A 22,222-nucleotide genomic window follows, 5' to 3' on the forward strand; every position below is an offset into this window, starting at 1 on the left:
ACATGGTTCCCCGTACCTCTTCCTTCATTTTCCCATTCATACACCGTCCGCGCTAGAACACCATCCCCACACCAGCCTTCTCCGCCCCACCCCATCCATCGCTGCCGTCCTCCACCCCATCCATCGCTGCTGTCCTCCACCCCATCCATCGCCACCATCCTCCACCATGCCGGAGCGCCTACCAAGACTGCGTTGTCCACTGCAATACTAAGTAACCATATTAAATCATAATAATGAACAGAATCATGAAGTGCCAAAAAAAGATGGCTAACTGTTTGATACTAAGGAGGAAAGGATGACGAGGAAGGACACCGAGGTATCTATTATGTCTGCAACCGGTGACGGTACATCTCGACTGTGGCGTAGGGCAAACCCCTACCAAACCGCCGACAACTAAAACATAAGAAACATGGAAAACCGCGAGCTTCGAGCAGTGACATTGTTGATGATGCCAAATGCTGCTATGGTACTTTTGGCATCAAAATTACACGTGCACCGTGGCAAGCGACTAACCTTGGCGTCTTGGCACCATCATATTGATTCACAAGATAACATGTGAAAAGCTGAAAGCAAGAGATAGATGTTACAATGTTGTTTGATGGCTAAAAAGTTGTCTCTTTATTATCGGAAGTGCCAAGAAAGCCCGGCAAAATACTAATATTGAGCTGAAAAGGGAAGAAGAGTGACGAGGAAAGACATGTGCAATCGTGCACGAGATTGCGCGACGACACGCTTACACATGCGGTTTAGGACAAAGCCCCCACCCCCTCACAACCGTCGACAAACAAAACGTTAAGCAACACGAAGAAAACACGACTCCATAAGTAGCACCATGATTTACATTACCAAACTATATCAAGATAATTTTGGTATAGTTTCATCCGGCATGTGCAATTGACGTTTTCGATAGGTTGGCTCAGCAGGTCGCAACCTCACCTTGCTGGCACAGTGAGTTTGTGACACAAATATGCTGATTTTGCAAGATAACACATGTGAAAACAAAAAGCAAGAGATAGACGTTACAAAATGCCATGATTTTGATTGATGGCTAAAAAAGCTGCACTGCCTCTTTATTAACCGGAAGGATTGCGTTTTTCTCAGCCACGATCCTCTCGGGCAACCGAAGATGTTCATAACCGGGAAAGAAATCAATTCACACGCCGCATGATCTCCCCACAAACTGACCGCTATCACGAACGGACCTGTTGGACCAGAAAGACGGACGATAACATGAGCAGCGTTCCCTTTTTCCGTGGAAAAGAGAAAGGCTGACACGACTGGGGACCCTCCGTCGCCTCCCATACACCCAGTCCACGCGCGCCCTCTCACTGCCCCGTCACCTGCCACCGAACACGGCTTTCATGGACCGCGATCACCCAGCCCCCAGCACCCAATCCAATTGCCCGCACGAAGACAGCCAGTCCACGGCTTCGCGTGCGCCCTGGACCGAGCCCCCTGCACCGCCCGGCCACCCGTCCCCACCTGGCAGGGTCGGCTCCACGCTGGACCCGCACCCACGGGAAACAGGCGCCGTTAATGGCCGCCACAACGGTAAACGTTACCCCTGCGAAGGAGAAGAAGAGCGCCCCGATCCCCTCCCCCTCCCCCTCCAGATCACACCACCACCGTCTCCGCCCCCAAATCCATTCCCAGGCCCGCGTCTCTGCTGCCGCGCGCGAGCTCGTGAGCTCGGGCTGGGTTTTAGGGCTCCAGGTCTCCGCGTCCCCGCGCCCTCCGCCTACCGGGGTTAGGGTTACGCCGCGGTCGTCGGGGACCGTGTGGCTGCGGGGCGCCGCGGGCCGATGCGGCGATCGCCGGCGATCGAGACGCTCTAGCGGAGGGGATCTGCTGCCGCTGCGGTTTCTCCTGCGATGGCCGCCGACGCGCTCTCCATCATCCCGGGCGCCGTGCTGCGCAACCTCGCCGACAAGCTCTACGAGAAGCGGAAGAACGCCGCGCTCGAGGTGAGGGATTTCGATTGCTTTGGGGAGCCAGGGCGGGGCCTCGTTCGAGCAATCGCGCGCGGGATTTGAGGCGGAATTTTTGTTGTGGCCTGGTGTGTTGGTGTAGATTGAGGGGATCGTGAAGCAGCTGTCCACGGCGGGGGAGCACGACAAGATTGCGGCTGTGATCGGGCTGCTCACAAACGATTTCACATACTCCCCCCAGGCGAACCACCGGAAGGTTTGCTAGGATCGCTATGACTCTTGTTTCTGCTGCTGCTGGGCGATCAGATTTGTTAAGTTCATTCGTGTTTTGTTGTTAGCAGGGCGGATTGATTGGGCTCGCGGCAGTTACTGTAGGCCTCACCAGTGAGGCTGCTCAGCACCTCGAGGTTTGGCAATTCACCTTGTGACCAAATATATATTGCAAAAATTCCATCTAGTCTGGTCAATTTAATTTTTTGTGTAGAATTATTCTGTATCTCTATGTCTTGAGACTTCTCTGCCTTGATTTTATGAAATGTCATATAAACCGAGCAATCATGCGACTGGATTGCTATTGGTGGTACCGCAGTAGCCAGTTGGTTTATTGAGGTTCGCTAATGGTCATTGAAGAATATACCTGGCTTCACAGTCACAGCTGCATTCACGTGATTAATGGTTAATTTTAGTAAAAATACTGGATGTTCTAATGGCTTTTGGCTCTTGTAGTTTTCATTAGCTATTGCTTTTCATTTGCATGCTAATATAGTAATATCATAGTTCAAGTATTGGGACCAAGCTATTTAGGAATGAAAATCATGGAAAGCTTTTGCGTGTTCCCTAAAAGAAGCCCACTTAGGACTCGCTGGATGGGATTTTATAAAACCCTTATTAGTGCTAGAGTCGAAAAATCGTTCTGGGAGGGTCGGCCCATTTTCCCTTTGGTATTAGTGCTGTATCTTTTTTTTTTGTTCATATTACGACCCACAGGATACGAAGATATTATAGACATATTATTGTCGTCTCCAAGAGTTGATAGATTGGATTTGGAAAAGATTATTGTTGTTTTTTGACATCATTCTACCAAATTTAGGTGCATTAATGGGGTTTAATATTGGATCTGGGAACAAAATTGTCACATGCCACTGGCCGATCCATGACAAAATTACCTTATTAATTACATTATACATTCCATCAATGCTTTACACAGGGCAATAAACTATATTGCGCTGCTTACGCCTCCCCTGCCCTCCCCTCCGTCGGTGCTGGTCTCCTGTACGCTGCTGTTGCTCTGTGCGTGTGGTATTGGGGATGGGGGTAGCATTCTGATGGTTGTCACTTTTCCACAAAGGTGAAACTTGGAATAAATTTGCATAATATGGTTGCTGTCCTGTGATATTGCATGACAGTACAGCTCCTAAGTAACTTTGCTGGTATTTCTGTAAGCACCATGTAATTTTTCACTACAGAAAACAGTGTTCTTGTCTTTTGAATTATGTACGATCTTGCTGCATCTATCATTTGTAATATGGTTCTGGAAAGTAGGGCATCTGGGGTTTATGTGTTAGCTGTGGGTATGAGGCCGCATACAAGACATACTCATATGTAACATACCAATTTGCTCGAAACTTAATCTAATTTGACTTCTCTAAGTAACAAGACAGGCGATAGTTAATTGCCAATACCTTGTTCTCTCACTTGACGTCTCAATGTTATATACCAGATAGATGCCTATAATCTTATATGTTCTTTAATACATAACATTCATCTGCAAAAGGACTGGGACAATAATTGGTACTCCCTCCGTTCACAAAGTTTTGGACATTTCAATATGGACCACGTACGGACTGAAATGAGTTAACAAACACACTAAAATGCTTCTATATACAACTGAATCAGAAAAAGTTTAGAACATCTTATAAAGTTATAATAGTGAACGGAGGAAGTAGTTTTTATTTTGGATGGTAAATCTACCAAACTTCAGTATATGCATTTGCTAATTCCATGGTTTGACCTGAAGTGTAAAGCATATAACGTGTTTAAGCTGCTCACTAATCCAGCTACACTAGGACTGTGATTGATCATGTTTCAGCTCTATATTTTTGGGTTGTGCTATTATTCTCTTGCTGTCAATTTGCTTGCATAATGAGCTTCGTTGATATGTGCTTCCAGCTAATTGTACCTCCCGTGCTTAATTCTTTCCTGGACCAAGATAGCAGAGTGCGCTACTATGCCTGTGAAGCGCTATATAACATAGCAAAGGTGAACATTTCATTGAGTAACATGAATTAAGTGATATGTATGCTTTATGCTAATGTGGTATTTGTCTGTAGGTTGTAAGAGGGGATTTTATCATCTACTTCAACAAGATTTTTGATGCGCTATGCAAACTGTCTGCAGATTCTGATGCAAATGTGCAGAGTGCAGCTCATCTTCTTGACAGGCTTGTCAAGGTATGGCTTAGTTTATATACACCCCATGTTCACTTCCTATTTTCTTAAATTGTCCCTGATAAAATTATTTGTTTATTACCCAGGATATTGTAACTGAGAGTGATCAATTCAGGTATGCCGTACATCTTCATTCTGTTTCCCAATGTCGGATATTTTGCTCACCTTAATCTTAATAATGTCCATTTCTGATTGCTACCTTTATCTTAATTTTACTTTTTAGCATAGAAGAATTTATACCACTCTTGAGAGAACGCATGAATGTGCTGAATCCTTATGTGCGACAATTTTTGGTGGGATGGATCACGGTTTTAGACAGTGTGCCTGATATTGACATGCTTGGTTTCCTTCCTGATTTTCTTGATGGTAATGGCTCTCTTTTCCCTCGGTGCATTACTTATGTTGGCAGTTAAGCAAACCTTGTGCTTTGGTGCCCCCTTGCAGGCTTATTTAATATGCTGAGTGATTCCAGTCATGAGATAAGGCAGCAAGCAGATGCAGCACTTTCAGAGTTTCTGCAGGAAATAAAAAATTCACCAGTAAGTCTATACTTAGTAAAACTGTTTATGCATTTTTAATTCTGTACCACTCTGTAAACAGTGTAAATGCAATAGATGTCTTGCCTTATAGTTACTCTTTTTATGTGATATTGTGATTTTGCCTTTACATAAACAAGCAAAGTGTTGTTTTCATTTTTCACTCTTCCAATGCTGATTGTCTGCCCTTAAATGAGAAGAATGTAGATTATGGTCGTATGGCTGAAATTCTTGTTAGGAGGGCAGGCTCTCCTGATGAATTCACTCGTTTGACATCTATCACATGGGTAATTCCTGCCTTGCAAGTTATCAAGAATTTAATCTTTAGAATCTTATTGCAGTACTGTTACATTCTGTATACTTAAAAGTGCAGATCAACGAGTTTGTGAAACTTGGTGGGGAACAACTAGTCCCTTACTATGCAGATATCTTGGGAGCTATCTTGCCATGCATCTCTGACGAGGAGGAGAAAATTCGAGTGGTACTTCCTTTTTTCTGCTTATATTCAGACAATTCTTGAGATGTAGACTGTGTGCTTATTATTTACTTTGTTTGCTAGGTTGCACGTGAAACTAATGAGGAACTTCGAGCTATAAAAGCTGATCAAGCCGAGGGATTTGACATTGGAGCGATTCTTGTGATCGCAAAGAGGTTCTCTATTCGAACCATTGAATAGAAATTTTGATTTCTATGTTTAGTTATGTAATAAATGTTGTTTGTGTTATTACACAGTATCCTTCATATTGCCATGGCTTAGTAGGTACCTTGCTGTTCAGTGTTGTAAAACACCCTACATGGCTGCAGATTAAATGGATACTGTAGACAAACCGTCATGCATATGATAATCAGAGTGACGTCATGGTCCATGAATGTCTTTGTTTAATCAGCTGCATAAATCCATTTAATTACCAAAATTCAGTCCAACCTCCCAGTGGCTTTGAACAGCACAGTAAAGCCCAACGGTACATTAGAGTAAGTTTTATGCTTCTGGAAACTGGCAAACTGCAAATTATAGTCATTTTTTGTTTGGGAAATAGCAACATTTTATTTAATAGTGTTTAAATATTGTAGTGATTAGAACATCAGTTACGTACTTATATTAGCTCGAACAAGGATTTTGAGTCAATGAGTTGAGCAGATGAGTCGGGGTACCGATTCATAGACTAGTCTAGACTACTCGACATGTATTTTAGCAGTAGCTAGTGCAAAAATACCATAGTACTCGACTATCGATACCTAGTATATACTCCCTCCGTTCCGAATTAGTTGTCTTAGATTTGTCTAGATACAATCTAGACACGTTTTACTGTTAGGTACATCCGTATCTAGACAAATCTACGACAACTAATTTAGGACGGAGGTATATAGTATAGTATACAATATCTTTTTTGAAGGCATGGGAAGTGGATGAAAAACCTGAGGCTGTGCCAATTGTATCCAATGGCCAGGCCTTCCACTTTTCCACGAGTCAGCAGTCTACAGAAGATCAAACAACTCAGATTTTCACTATCAACGAACTAGTCGAGTTGAACAAGCTAGCTGACGGTCAGGTTGCGACTATAGACTAGTCGCTCGACTAGTCTAGACTCTAGACTAGTCGTTCGAAACTCTCAATCTATGACCTTGAATCATTAGTCACAGCATAATTCTGATTACTCATGCTTCTTCCAATAGCTGTATTTTGTTTCTTTGCAACACTTACAAATGTGCAAAGTCACTTGTAACTTGAGATGTCTGTCTGCTTGGGATTTGTGATGTGGCTGTCCTTCTCTGTTTCAGAGAATTGAATAGCGAACATGAAGCCACTCGGATTGAGGCATTGCACTGGTTTTCCACTTTACTAGTTCGAGGTCGTGCTGAGGTACTAAAAAACTATGCAAATATTTTGGATTACGTAGCACTATAGTCAGCAAGTTGATGCTTGCATAATACTGTATATCCTAACTTTTGAAGTGCTACTTTTATCTCAAGTCTGGAATGAACATAACTGCAAATCTATTTTATTATAGATGTGTTGATAATCTTATGATTGATGTCTTGTATTTATGTGGAACAGTTCTCGGCATACCTGGATGGCATTTTTGAACCACTTCTAAATGCACTCTCCGATCCTTCAGATGCGGTAAGCTGTTCCAAAAAGCCTACCAAACTGCACTACCTGTTTACTTGTAACTTGAGATTATGGTATAACTGTGTCACATTGTGTCTAGCTAATATTACTTTGCTCTATGCATGGTTTCTGTAGTCAAATGTTGGAAACAATTATTGCACAGTTTGGAACAGTGTGTAGTGTATAGATTAATTTGTTTCCCAAGTGGAGCTAAATGATGAATCATGGTTCTATGCTTTCTATACTGATATTGTACCAAGGGGACAAAATCACATTTTGATCTGTTCTTGACTTCTTGGACTTATAGTCCCCATCTAACTCTCTCAACCACTTGATTCTCCAAAGCATTTGTACATGGGAGTGAGATTGTATGCTTGCACTATGGTCACTGTAATGGGATCGCCATCCGCTATTAATACGGTTATCATTGCCATTGGCGATAGAGTACCCTTGTTGTGATTGCCCCCGGCAAGTCTGAAATGGATGTCTGGACCCAGTTATCTGTTGTTACCTTGAAATGACATAACCAAATATAGCTATATATGTGATTGGAACAAATTTCATGCTAATTCATTGTATTGTAAAATAGTCATTCCATAGAACTAGCTTCCACTAGTGTTTTACTTTGGTAAAAAGAAAACGCTATCGCAGAAGCAAGCTTGGCAGTTTGGTCACAGCATCTTTACTTGTGCAGGTTGTCCTTTTAGTGTTGGAAGTTCATGCACGCATAGCTGAAGAGTATCATCACTTCCAGCATCTCATGTCTTACTTAATCCACACTTTCCACAACAATCATGTTCTTCTGGAGAAGTACGTATATTTTGCTACTCTAGAGCTGATTCTTTCTTCATGAATTGTTGTGGTTTAGGTTAGATACTTCAATATTTGGTTAATGGCATGCCAAATAAATGTTTTATTGCATACTGTGTACAGGCGTGGTGCTTTGATTGTTCGTCGACTTTGTGTTCTTCTGGGTGCTGAAAAAGTTTATCGAGAGTTTTCTACTATTCTTCAGACTGAAGGTGACCTTGATTTTGCCTCCACCATGGTTCAGGTACGTTCAATTGGCACATCTTTCAACTTGGATGTTTTAAATGCAACATCTGTATAACTAGGCATTTTTGTGTGCAGGCACTGAATTTGATTTTGCTCACATCTACTGAACTTGCGGAGCTGCGGTCTCTTCTTAAGAAGTCATTGGTGGATACTTGTGGGAAGGACTTATTTCTATCTTTATACGCTTCTTGGTGCCACTCTCCAATGGCTACAATCAGCTTGTGCTTACTCGCTCAGGTGGTAATGATGGATTTTATGTTTGTGTTGCTTACTTGGACTCTACTGATCTTTGATCTTATCCAATGTGTATAGGCATACAATCATGCGAGTTCTGTTATTCAGTCTCTGGGAGAAGAAGACATAAATGTGAAGTTTCTGGTGCAGCTAGATAAATTGATCCGTCTATTAGAGACTCCAGTATTTGCTTACTTGCGTTTACAGGTGAAGTCGCCTTTTCTGACTAACTAATCCGTTCCAGCATTTGGATGTGTCTGTTTCTCTTTTTTTGTTCTCCTTTTTTGACAGTTTGTCATTTAATCATCCTACTTCAACTTATAGCTTCTGTTAATCTAGTTCTGCTGTAACACAACATGATAGGTCTGGATGCATCTTTGTAAATTACTGCATGTCCATGTCTTCTTTTGGTCATACTTTCCCAAAATTTGATGCTCTCTCCTAGGGATTTCACATTCAGATAAAATACTCTTAAGGCCAACACAAATATATGCTATGAAAATTGTGATGGCATGCCTTCATTTTGCTTGTTTATACATTTAGACCTAATATTATGTAAGTTCTGTGTTTCAATCTTGGTTTTATATGGTATGCCACTCTGCTGATGTGCTATTTTATACATGCAGCTTCTTGAGCCTGGAAAACACACTTGGCTTCTGAAAACACTTTACGGTCTCCTTATGCTCTTGCCTCAGGTATGTTCAAATGTGACCTACAGCCTTCTTTAATAGTTCAACAAATATGCTGTTTCCAAATTGTGAACTTGGAGACTTCAGATATTTATAGAAAGAGAAGCCATAGAGATAAATATGCAGTGGAGCCTATTATCGTTATTGCCTGAAGGCTATATTCCTCCGTAGTTGGAACAGGCATGTGTTATATTAAGGTGCATATTGCTCACACCAGACATGTACCATTGTAATCTGCCTCTTCGCACAGTTTATTCTAGAATTTTTTCTATCAAAGTCAAATTGGGAATCCCTGGATAGCTGCAGCCATCTTGCACTATGATAGGTATGAATGGCCTTTACCTTTCCACTAGAACAGGATTTTCTACTCGCATAGATATTCTTCCAACTTCTGTGTGGAAATAGGCTTGTTGCTTTTGCGCCATCCCTTCTAAGTCTTGTATGTCAATTCCCTGAAAGTACTGGTGTTAGCTTATGATGTAAAAAATGTTGCTCTAATGGTTCCTTTGTTAGTTCTGCATTTTGGCATTTTGATCTCCATTTCTTTGAGCCTTCTACTGTCAGGTTCCATGGTAGTTTGGAATGCTGTCTTCCACTTGTACTGAGAAGTACTGGTGTTAGCTTATGATGTAAAAAATGTTGCTCTAATGGTTACTTTGTTAGTTCTGCATTTTGGCATTTTGATCTCCATTTCTTTGAGCCTTGTACTGTTAGGTTCCAGGGTAGTTTGGAATGTGGTCTTCCATTTCTTCTAGAATGATCTTTTTTTGCGCAGGGACTGTTGACCTTTTCACAAGTTCCCCCTTCTGAATGTTTACTTAGGGGAAGTTTTAACTATTCAAATGGTCTATAATATATTGTTTATGTTTATGCAGCAAAGTGTGGCCTTCAAGATCTTGAGGACGCGACTGAAGACGGTTCCTTTCAGTGAAAATCTCAAGCGCACATCTTCTGCAAATCCATACTCTCAGATTCTACAAGTGACAGAAGATGGCAATCGAAATCAAGATGCGCCAAACTATAGCGCAATCGATTTTTCATCTCGTCTCCAGCAATTTGGGAGCATGCAGCAGCAGCACCGAAACCATTTGAAGAATCAACTGCAATCTCGAAAATCCGCTTCAGCAGCAGTGTTATCGCAGGTACTGTTTTGCTTACGTTCACGATCTTACCACTATCTTCATTCTTAGGCATCTTGGAGGGCGTGCAATGCTAACTTTGGCTACTAATAATATATGAACACTATTTAGATTGAAAAGGTCAAAATGATATCGATGGATTCATCCAAATAGTAGAACAATTTTGTACTGTATTTGTTATTCAAATTCCTACTATTGGATCCTTTGGAAAATATATCTATTCGAATCCAGAAATGCTGACCCTTGATCACTGACTGGTTTTGCACTGGTGTTCTTAATCACCTTCCTAACAGAATATGACTGCATCTTTATTTAACTAATTTGTGTAAACCTGCCTTTCCTCCAAAGGATGATTGCTAGGGAATATGACTGCATCTTTATTTAACTAATTTGTGTAAACCTGCCTTTCCTCCAAAGGATGATTGCTAGGGTAAGCATTTGTGAATTCCATGCAGGAGATTCAAAGATATGAAGAATCACAATCCTCCTCAACACCAGAGATAAGCAGGCCCCCATCTAGAGCACCCAAAGCCATTTCATGATGCACATATGGTTGCTTGTGATGTATGGTACGTTTGCAGGACGCATCGTCACAAATTTGTCGGGGCTTGGTTGGTCTCCTTTAGTTTTTTCCAAAGGAGGTTGCATAGGGGGGGTACATAGAGTGTAATCTTTTTTGTTTGGTTCCTAGATTTTGTCATGGGATGGCAATTATTTGTTGGAGAAAGCTCGTTTCCATTCTCCCTTTAGTGATTCTTATTTTTTTTTCTTAGATGTTCTACTGCTCATCTGGTTTCTGTAATTTTTCAATTGAAGGCCATATGAGCATAGTAGTATCTGGAGATATGTTACAACTGTTCTGCGTACCAATCTCCAATAAATTTAGCGATATGCGGTGTAAATTTCTGTCTCTACCTTTGTGGCCTGGTATATGTAGCCTTTTGCAATTAAGCATGCATTTTTTAGACCTTGTCCATACATCGGTTTATTTGGGAGCAAGATCTGCGCTTAACCCTTTGTATCAACATATTAGTTCCAAACTGCTCTCGAATTGATCTGCCCTGTGTGCTGATTAGTGTCTCATGTGGTGACGTGTGGGCGATCCGAGTGGGTTTGCCTTATCATTGTTGACTATTTGGGTTCAAGCGGACGCCTCTGCAACTCTAATTGTAGGATTAGCAGTGCGCCGCGTCCGTAAGTTTTGACTGCCCGCTATGGCCTGCGGGCACATGCGGACGTCCGCATCTTCAGTTTAGCTGCTTTGCCCAATGCAAAGTACAATAGGCTAGCTTTGATCCTGACGACGCTAGCTATACACATTCAGATTTCACTGTGGATTTTTGTTCCGAACACAAAAGCTCAACCTCATGTAAACGTACAAGCTCAGTACCTACTTCAACATTTCAGCATGAGCTTATGACATGAGCCTTCCCGCTTGAAAAATTCAGATTTTTTCACTTTGGCATCCTCTTACTTTACACAAATTCCTCTCTGCTTGTTGGTTCTGCACTAGGCTTGGTGTGTGTGAGGTGTAACAAAATGACTTGATGTGTACATTCGTGTACACCGCAAATTGGTCTTAGGATCTATATATGCTGTAGAGTTCGGCTGTGGCTAAGCTTCTTAGGCCTTGTATAATGCTAAGTGCTTAGGGAGGTGCTTAGAAAAATAAACCGGACTTTTCTGAAGCATCGGTGCCTGTTTCTACAGGAGAGATGCCTAATTAAACGTTACAAATAAATACCGGTGCTTAAACGAAAGACTGATTTATTTTTTTAAGTATCTAAGTATCTTGCATTGTACAAGGCGTAAGTTCGGCCAGAGATGCTCATGATACGCAGGGAATATATATCCACGTCCTAATGAGATCAATTTGCGGACGCTCTACTAGGCCATGTAAGATTATGTACGACTGGTCCTAATCCATCCAGCCATGGGGCACATTTCTATCCAGTCTTGTCAGCAAAATAATGCATTGGCGATCTGGTGGTTCTAAGGGAGCCTCCTTTTTGCGTCTATCTTTGCCAATCCTCCTACTCGCTTTACTGTTACGGTGCCCGCTGCCCCTCCTTTCTGCACAGTGAAACACACGCGAAGGAATTTGTGCCCGATGCCGGTTCGATGCCAGTTGCTGTGTGATTGCCAATGTTTTTGCACCTGACCTGGTGGTGTTTCTTGCAGCTTCTGTTTTCTTTCAGAAGCTACACCCAGTGAATTTGATGCCAGTTGCGCTATAAAGAAGAGACAGAGGATTATAAAGCAGACTCTTTCTTGCAGCCATAACCAAACCTGGATAAATAGAGAGATTTGCAGAGAATCAACTCTAGGAGAACTTATGTCAATGTCCCACAATTTCTGCAGTTTTTGCCATAGAACAACAGCTACTGTGCTAACGATTCACACACCATCCAAAACCCTCATTTGATGTCAAAACTAACCAGGACCCACCTGTCAGGCCACGTGACTATTTGGACTGAATTTTGTCTGAAAGAAAACCTTGTTGTCTAGAAAAATCTGAACAAATCCAAAAAAACATAAAGTTTCAGCTTATTTGCAATTTTCTTGCAATTTTCCTAAGGCCTTGTTCGGTTCCACAGGGTTTCAAGGGGTTTGGAGCAGATTGGCAGGGATTAAATCCCCAGCAAGTCAAAATCCACATTAAACCCCTCCAATCCTCTCCAATCCCCTTGTGGTGGGGATTAACCGAACAAGGCCTAAGGGGACCAATCAGTCAGTTTTGACATCATATGATGATTTCGGGTGTTGTGAGAATCATAGCACACAAGTTGTGATTTCACGACAAATGTTCCAGTTGTGCTGAATCAATATAATATCAAGCTTTCTCGGAAATTCAGTCATATATATATACATACATAAATTACTCTCATGAGCGTGGGACCTCATATTTCTCAAGATAATCACCTTGAATGTGAGTCTCTCAACAACTCTATGAGATATGCTCTCTCTCCTTCTAAACACCGAGAAATGGGTTTGTCAGGACTTGGTGGTGTTTCCTTGCTGACGAGGTGCGAATTCTGAATTATGGTACTCCCTCCGATTCAAATTAATTGACGCTCTCAATTAATTTGGATCGGAGCGAGTATCTCATGTTTGTTCTGTATTCTAATCAATTAAAATTTTCATTGGGCCTCTCCGGTTGGACTAGTTTTTTCTTTCTCTTATTCCAAACACTCTACATGACTAATTAGTTGTACGGAAGCAAATGTATATGCTTACTACTTCATTCCTTTTTTAACCGAAGGACCACACCGAAATGTAGTTGGGGTAACATCTACCAGATGCGCGGTAATCTAACAAGTAGGGACATCTGTGACGCATCATGACAATATCACTGGTTGAACGGAAGAGTACAAACATGTTCTTTTATCATGTTTTTCAAAAGATGATAGCGGAAGTTGTTGAAAGGCCCATAGTTTTCTCATTACATTAATTAGGATGGAAGAGTTGAGAAACAACGGACACGTTGAATGATGGTTAAGTTTACAGGGTCTTGATGCGAGAGATAGTACATGAATATGAGTATCTTGGTTGACCTTTCATCCATAAAAGATAATTTTTCCATCCAGTGTAGTACTACAAGAGAGTTTTTATACTTCCATTGTGCTGAGAATAGATTCCGTGACCAATAGTACAAGCCGGTGATGCGACGGAGATGCAAGATTCTTCACAGAAAATGGGGGTACCAAACTACAAATTGAGTTCTTGGAAACCAGTTAAGAAACGTAAACCGGCCAGTCGGTTCTTGGGGGAACAAATGAGACACATTGGCATGACTTTTATGAGCCTAAAGGGACATCATGGTGAGATCGTCTGTCGCACCTCAAACCTCATGGGTTGGACTACACTGCCCCCATATGAACACATGGACGGTCGTTGGTTTCTTGCATACTCTAGTATGCCCCCTGAAAAAAAATAGGGGAGTACACTGCCCCCTAAAAAAATATATGCAGCAGGACATACAAAAGAATTACGGTCGAGAGAGCATGATACCAAAAATTCAGAATAAATTTAAGATACTGAATCCCTGTCCAGCAAAAAGATTTGATCATGAAAAGAAAATGAAGGATTTCAGTTAAAAACTCAATAAGGATCCCTGCACAAGGAAACCTTTTCAAGTACACTCATACCTTGAGTACAACCATGATCCTTTCGATTCTTCCGATCTACGCTTCTTCATCAATGACGGTTGTTATTCTGGTGAGCTGATTCTTTGGGCGCTTAGGGCATCTCCAACACCAACCCACAAATTCCTTCGGTATATGTTCGTTTTTATGTTCGGACGTGGTCTGCGGACATGATACGAGAGAGAGCAATCCAACGCTAATTACAAAGTATCCGGCTGGGAGGAAAAAAAGTAGGTGGGGACCATGGTGGGATATTTGCGGTTTAGTGTCCAGTTGGAATGAGAGAGAGAGAAGAAGCATGCATGTGCGGTTGAGGGAGAGAGAGAGAAGAGAGGGACATGCATGTGATTGGTCAAATGCATGTCCGGACTCCTGCAAAACTCCTCCACGTTTGTCTCCACAAAATACTGAAATTTAGACGTCCAGACAGCTTCGTTCGTGGACGAATACATGTCCTCATTGGATTGCAAAAGTGAACAAATGTGTCCAGCCGGACATATACCCGTGTTTTGCGGGTCTCCTTTGAGCTGCCCTTAGTACGGCGCCGACTGTCTATTATAACAAGATTTGTGTGGCTCCGGTAAGTGAGGAGTGATGACGGCGGCGTGCCTTTGACTTGCTCAAGTGTTTGTAATCGTCACTAGAGGGTCTATCAACCTTGATGTAATTTCTTTTATTTCTAGTGTTTTTTGTGTTGCCATGATATTTGATAAATAGATCGAAAATTTCAGTGCACTCATACCTTGAGATCGGCGAAAATGTCACCTGCCTTAACCTCCAATGATTGGAGACACGCAGAAGACACCAAAACGGGGGGAATTGTGGTTAAAACACAAGAGTTGGTCAAATATGTGTCCATCAAATGACGATCTTGTATGCCATACCAAAGTCAATATCTTACCGCAAGAAAGGGACAAGAGAGAAAAGAAGGCCAAACAATGTGTAGATGCAAAGTCAACCAACAATGCGGTGAATGGAAGACGTTTAAGATACCACAGGGCATGTTCCAATACTGCCTTCAATTGGCCCTTGGTATTCCGTTGTTTAGAATCCAGTAGCTGTAGACAACATTATAGAATCAACGAGTCCAGGTTAGCTGAATAATTTGGACAAACTAAGGAACAAAAATAAGATTGGCCGAGATGAAAACTATAATGTGGGAATCTTGAAGCAAAGAGAGGGCTCACTTGTTTACTCCTACTAACTTCAATCATGTCATCAAATAACAAATCCGTCTTGTATACTCGTCCTCCGGTCTAAAATACTTGCAAATTGGCGAATCGTCGTCGAAAACTCAGGAACGCGGCGCAACAGCGGAATACAGCGAATGCATTGTTCTTGTAAGAGACGGCCGGCCCGTTTCTTGTCGGTTTTAGCAAAATGTCATCGTCTATGTTCAAGGATGGGCCAATCCATGGCTTCTGTACCGAAGTAGACGAGCATTTTTAAAGGGCTCCGTGTGGATCAATTTGGCAGTCTCATATTTGGCCGATGTTTCCTATTGAAAGCCTGATGATGGCCTACATGACGCCTACCCATCGCCATGAACAGAGAAAGGTAACGGCGAGAGAGAGAAAAAATGTTGCTATTTCTATGTAGTCCACCCGTTATGGGTAGATTGATGGCATCCAATGCCTAGCGAAAGTTTTCGCGATGCACAAGAAAAGACCAATGCCTTCTTATTTTGTTATGTGCAATATACATGTAATTAACCAGAAGTATGGTTCTTGATTGGTTGTGGAAGTAGAAGCCGACAAGTGACAACTCACATATAGTTCCGGCAAAAAAAAAAATAAAAAAAAAATTCACATATGGGAAAAGGCCAGCCAGAACTTGCACTTGTTATACGAGGAACTTGTTGTTTACTGGAGGTGATCGGACCGCATAAGCAAGGTCACGTCGGTCGCTTACCAATTCCGGCTCCGAACAGTTAACATCCAACGCGACAAGGGCGAAACAGCACGAAAGTGAATTCCCACACGAAATACCCAACTTGGTTCAGTTCAGCAGCTCTACCAGCACAGACGTGTGCCGCTACCGAAAATCATTGGCAAAATTGCACCTTTTCTGTATTCTTTTTCTACAAAATACACCCCAAATATTTTAGGTTAACACTGGAACATATATTTGGCCGATCGACTGGCAAATTGCAGTCGTACCATGTTTGGCTATATAGGGGACACTCAATACATATTGAGAAACTTTTATCTCTTGACTGTGACCCTATATTTATGGAATAGAACTCCTATTTTGTGTAGAGATACTGACAGATCTGGCACAATTATTGGGTTGATATGGCTTGGAATGAGACACTGCATGCTCTACCTCTTTGTTCGTTAGGTGGTGGTCACATGTGTGTCTCCCACTTCTCCTTCAACGTGGAGTCACAAAACTTTGTGCTATGTGCTATTTTCCGGAGGTGGGTTCTACCTCAAGCTCTGCACGATTGCTTAACGTGTAACATCATTTATAACTCCACATGTAAAAACACTTGATGTTAGGGAGAATGCTGCTTACAGCATGTGAGGGACTGGCGTCGCTGCCATGCCACCCCACCTCTTTTACTTGGATCCTCACATGGATGATACATTTGTCACTACGTGTACGATTAAGAACAAGTGGCTCGACATGAAGGACATCGCCAATTCGACATCCTCTAAGCAGGGTAATGGGGCTACGGTGTGAGTCTCTTCCACCATCCAATTGGAGAGCATATGAGACACAATGACGTGCAATATTGCTGGAACACCGCTAATATTATTGGTCATGGTTGGCTGAATATGAAGGAATTTAACTATATCATTTGGTTAATGTTAAACTCAAAAGTCATCTATGAGAAATGATTGATCTAAAGATGCAAAGATTCCTTACTTTTGATTTTTGATACGGTCACCTTTAGCTTAAAGCAAACCTAGACTTCATCCCAGTTATTGGCAACAATTTCTTTTATTTCTCTAGCGACTAGGAAATAATTACGTCCGCTGACAACTATCCAATTTAATCATGATATCCATGCAAGTTATAGTTATTCCCAATTCAGAAACCGGTCCCTTACATTTTGCCCCTTTTAGTTAAGATCATTCTTTTTGGCAATACAATACTCGCACAAGGTGTGTCTTGTGGAATGCCTGACAACAAGTTTTTCTTTCTAAGACATGAATTGCATAAGTCAATATTTGATTAAAGAAACTAAACAATATAAAAGTGTAGGGGCAAAATTATATATCCAACTAAAGTTACCATGGCTGATCCTTACCAAAAAAAGGGGTCTCATCCCGCTAGACAAAGCACTGACCAACATACAACCAAACCTATACAACTCGACACCACAAGACACACACTCAAGGCAAGCTCATGGGAACAACTACACTACGTCATATAACTCCAAGCCACCTACAGGTAGAAGAGAGGGCACCGATGAAGTCTCCGAAGCCCTCAATTGTGAGCGAGTCACAACAAAGAGTCGAAGCCGTGCACGACGAGCCGGGCAATCCAATACCGCGTCTTCAGAAAGGACCCGACACCGAAGCGTCGTGATGTCTACTACACAATTTATTCTTGTAGACTCGTGTTGGGCCTCAAAGCGTAGAGTTTTGTAGGATAGTAGCAATTTCCCCTCAAGTGGATGACCTAAGGTTTACCAATATGTTGGAGGCGTAGGATGAAGATGGTCTCTCTCAAATAACCCTGCAATCAAATACAAAAAATCTCTTGTGTCCCTAACACACACAATATAATAGCAAATTGTATAGATGCTCTAGTCGGCAAAGAGATGGTGATACAAGTGTAGTATGGATAGTAGATATAGGTTTTTGTAATCTAAAAAATATAAAAACAACATGGTAACAAGTCATAAAATGGAGCACAAACAATATTACAATGCTTAGAAACAAGGCCTAGGGTTCATACTTTCACTAGTGCAATCTCTCAACAGTGCTAACATAATTGAATCATATAACAATCCCTTAACGTGCGACAAAGAGTCACTCCAAAGTTCTTATCTAGCGGAGAACGTAAGATGAAATTGTTTGTAGGGTACGAAACCATCTCAAAGTTATCCTATCAATCTATAGAACTATTCCTATAGATGTCACAAACAGCCCTAGTGTTTGTACTAAAATAACACCATATGATATACATCAAGCAACTTTAATGTCACCTAGATACTTCAATGTCACCACAAGTATCAGTGAGTTGATTATTCGATATGCATCAAACAACTTCAGATTCATAATATTCAATCCAACGCAAAAAACTTCAAAGAGTGCCTCAAGATTTCTACCGGAGAAAGTAGGATGAAAACGTGCACCAACCCCTATGCATAGATTACCCCAATGTCACCTCGGGAATCCACGAGTTAAGTGCCAACACATACATCAAGTGAATCAATATAATACTCCATTGTCACCACAAGTATTCATATGCAAGACATACTTCAAGTGTTCTCAAATCCATAAAAATATTCAACCCGATAATAGTGAAACCTCAAGATAAAAACTCAATTCATCACAACAAGATAGAGAGGGAGAAACATCATATAATCCAACTATATTAACAAAGCTCGCGGTACATCAAGATCGTGCCAAATCAAGAACACGAGAGAGAGAGAGAGAGAGAGAGAGAGAGAGAGAGAGAGAGAGAGAGAGAGATCAAACACATAGCTACTGGTACATACCCTCAGCCCCGAGGGTGAACTACTCTCTCCTCGTCATGGTGACCGCCGGGATGATGAATATGACCTCCGGTGATGATTTCCCCCTCTAGCAGGGTGCCAAAATAGGGTCTCGATTGAGCTTTTGTGGATACAGAGGCTTGCGGCGGTGGAACTTCTCATCTAGGTCAAGTTCTGGCTTTTTTTGGAATATATAGGAATTTTTGGCGTCGGTTTCACGTTGGGGGGTGGGGGGTGGGGGTGGGGGTGCTCGAGGGGCTCACAAGCTCGGGGGGCATGCCCTAGGGGGGCATGCTTGTGGCTCCCTCGACCACTTCCTGGTCCAACTCCGGTGCTCCGTGGGTCTCTTTTGGTCCATCAAAAATCATCATAAATTTTCAGTCCATTCCAAGAACTTTTATTTCTGCACAAAAAACACCACCATGGTAGTTCTGCTGAAAACAACATCAGTCCGGGTTAGTTCTAATCAAATCATACCAAAACCATATAAAATTGTTGTAGACATGGCATGAATACTTTATAAATTATAGATACGTTGAAGACGTATCACGCCGCCACCGCTCGATCCAGGGATCGAGGTTTCCCCTAGAACAACAAGGATGATGAAGAGGAAGCGCGACGAGCCTTCAAGAAGGAGACAATCTCATAAGCGCCCTGTCGCCATCCTGGCAGAGTAGAGAGGTTTTCACCCCGGCAAGCCCTCTTCACCTTCAAGATGTAGTGCAACAAGCTGCGGGGACACCCATGTACCACTTTTATCAATCACCACACACTAACTACCACGCCGCCTACACAACCATGGTAATCAACCAACATTTGAGCCACAAGTTCTGCTGATGTAGGGTGGAAACCCTAGGGCCGATCTTTCACGATTGGAGGGGATTCTACCAAGAACAGGAGGGAAATCACGAGGGGAAACACGAGAGAAAATACAAGAGAATCACTCAAACCAACGAGATTCGATCACACATGTGCTAGATCCTCGAGACACAAAGAGATACACGATCAGAATCCAACAAAGGACGATAAAAAGAGGTAACTAGTTCATCTCCTTGAGGAGGTATTGAGGGGTCATCCCATGAAGGGGTCTTGAATCCAAGGTGGATCTTCTCTGAAGAGGGAGTGGTCTCTCTCGAAGGAGTAGATCCGGATGGATGAGCAAAGCTCTATCTCAAATGAGCTAATCCTTTGCTAATCCTAGAAAGAGGGCGGAGGAGGAGTATATATAGTCTAGGTGGGCGAAGGGGTACATGGGCCTCGGCCCTTACACTGTACGCAGACAGGGGAGGCCGAACGTCCGGGCGTCAAGCCAGATGTCCGGGCGTTCACGAGATGCCAGATGTCCGGGCTGGCCTGGCACCGTCATGATGCTCTCTGGATAGGGCTGGTCCGGATTTTCAGGTGTCGGTTCGGATGTCCGGGCGTCGGGCCGGATGTCTGAGACTTCGCGAGGGGCTGGATGTCCGGGGTCGTGGCCGGATGTCCGAGCTGTTGGGGCTGATTTGGTTGCTCTTTGGATAGTAGGGGCCAAATTTCCAGGCATCAGGCCGGATGTCCGGGGTTGGGCCGGGTGTCCGGGCCCTGTAGCCTCGGCTGGTGGGTGTTGGCTGAGGTTGAAAGCTCCAGGGGCCGGATGCCCGGGGCTTGGGGCCGGATGTCCGGGTCCTGGGGCTTCTCTAGTTCCATTCATTGTTTCTCTTCGTCCATGAACTTGGGGACTTGTCCATCTTCACGTGCATCTTCGAGAGGGCCTTCTTAGTACCTGGTCATGCACAACATTCTAGACTTAGGTAGTAGCCATGTCTCGAGTGGATCATATGGCATATCACTAAGGAGAGATGTCACCTCAGTTTCGAGAGATCTAGCTCGTGCTCGTGTCATAGGTCCTTTTGGTACTTTATGAGATGATGGTAGGTCCATGGGGATGACCTTGGGATGCTCCGCATCATCTCTCTCACCCCTTGGGAAAGATCCAACCTCTGATCAAAAACCTCATCACCATGGTAGGGAGAGAGATCCTTGATGTTGAAGACGTCGCTCACGTTGTGCTTTGTCGCGTGGGAGGTCGATCTTGTATGCATTGTTGTTGTAGCATGCTAGCACCTTGAAGGGTCCGTCGGCCCGAGGTAGAATCTTAGACTTCCGTTCGTTGGGGAAGTGTTCCTTGTGTAGCCACATGAGATCTCCAACGTCGAATGTCATGGGTTGCTTGTTGATGTTGAGCTTGGTCACGAGTCGTTGTACTTGGCGCTCGATGGTGTGCCTTGTATCTTCATGAATCTTCTTAAGGTAGGTCACTCGTGCACTCGCGTCCATGTTGATGCGCTCTTGTAGTGGTAGAGGAAGAATGTCCAATGGGGACAACGGGTTGAAACCGTAGACGACTTCGAAAGGGGACTTGTCGGTAGTCAGATGCCTTGCGCGGTTGTAGGCGTACTCGGCAGTGGGTAGGCACTCTTCCCACTCCTTGATGTTCTTCTTGATCAACACGCGAAGTAGAGTGGAGAGCGTTTGGTTTTCCACCTCCGTTTGGCCGTCGGTTTGAGGATGGTATGCCGAAGAAAACAAGAGCTTGATTCCGAGCTTGGCGCATATAGTCTTCCAAAAGTAACTCAAGAACTTGACGTCACGATCCGAGACAATCGTCTTTGGCACTCCATGGAGGTTCAAGATTTCCCTACAAAAAAGATTTGCAATATGTGAAGCATCATCTATCTTGTTCATGGGATAAAATGAGCCATCTTAGAGAATCGGTCCACAACAACAAACACATAATCTTTGCCATTTCTAGTTCTAGGCAAACCAAGCATAAAATACATGCTAATATCTTCCCATGGATGACATGGAATTGGAAGGGGCATGTAAAGACCATGGTATTGAGCTTTTGACTTAGCTTTGAGACATGTCGAGCATCGTTTGGTGAAGCTTGAGATGTCACGGAACATCTTGGGCCAAAAGTAGTTTTTAGAGAGCGTGGCGAATGTCTTGTCGCGTCCAAAGTGACCCATTAGTCCACCTCCATGAGCCTCTTGCAAAAGGAGCAAATGAAGAGAAGACTCAGGAATGCAAAGTTTGTTAGCTCTCATAAGGTAATCATCCTTGATGTAATAGCGCTCCAGATGTATGCATCAAACCCTTGGCGTAAGGAATAGCAAAAGTAGGATCATGTGCATACAAGTCTTTTATGTGCTCAAAACCAATGCCATTGAATTCAAGTTGGGTAACAAGCATGCGTCTATGGGTAAGCGCATCCGCCACAACATTTT

At 42.9% G+C, this 22,222-nt stretch overlaps 1 protein-coding gene across 2 annotated transcripts; it reads left to right on the plus strand.

Annotated features, from left to right (window-relative positions):
- Positions 1-1,589: 1,589 nt before the first annotated feature.
- LOC119291156 (protein VAC14 homolog) lies at positions 1,590-11,104 on the plus strand. Of its 2 annotated transcripts, none has more exons than XM_037569870.1 (20): positions 1,590-1,964; positions 2,071-2,184; positions 2,267-2,335; positions 4,098-4,187; positions 4,259-4,378; positions 4,462-4,490; positions 4,599-4,741; positions 4,820-4,914; positions 5,112-5,198; positions 5,285-5,392; positions 5,471-5,562; positions 6,691-6,772; positions 6,968-7,033; positions 7,716-7,831; positions 7,955-8,075; positions 8,153-8,314; positions 8,390-8,518; positions 8,938-9,006; positions 9,876-10,142; positions 10,595-11,104. In XM_037569870.1, the coding sequence occupies exons 1-20, from the start codon at positions 1,872-1,874 to the stop codon at positions 10,679-10,681; spliced, it is 2,139 nt and encodes a 712-aa protein (XP_037425767.1). In that variant the 5' UTR covers positions 1,590-1,871; the 3' UTR covers positions 10,682-11,104. The 2 variants fall into 2 exon arrangements, with proteins under 2 accessions (XP_037425767.1, XP_037425768.1); XM_037569871.1 differs by having other exon boundaries at positions 1,591-1,964; positions 2,270-2,335.
- The last annotated feature ends 11,118 nt before the right edge of the window (positions 11,105-22,222 follow it).

This window comes from Triticum dicoccoides, chromosome 4B (assembly GCF_002162155.2).
Source record: "Triticum dicoccoides isolate Atlit2015 ecotype Zavitan chromosome 4B, WEW_v2.0, whole genome shotgun sequence".
NCBI lineage: Eukaryota > Viridiplantae > Streptophyta > Magnoliopsida > Poales > Poaceae > Triticum > Triticum dicoccoides.

What these genes read in the sequence shown, in the direction of transcription:
- LOC119291156 (XM_037569870.1), top strand. Translation starts at nt 1,872, where the DNA reads ATGGCCGCCGACGCGCTCTCCATCATCCCGGGCGCCGTGCTGCGCAAC. An exon ending in CCCAGGCGAACCACCGGAAG is followed by an intron (nt 2,185 to 2,266) that starts GTTTGCTAGGAT and finishes TTTTGTTGTTAG; the next exon opens with CAGGGCGGATTGATTGGGCT. An exon ending in CGCTATATAACATAGCAAAG is followed by an intron (nt 4,188 to 4,258) that starts GTGAACATTTCA and finishes ATTTGTCTGTAG; the next exon opens with GTTGTAAGAGGGGATTTTAT.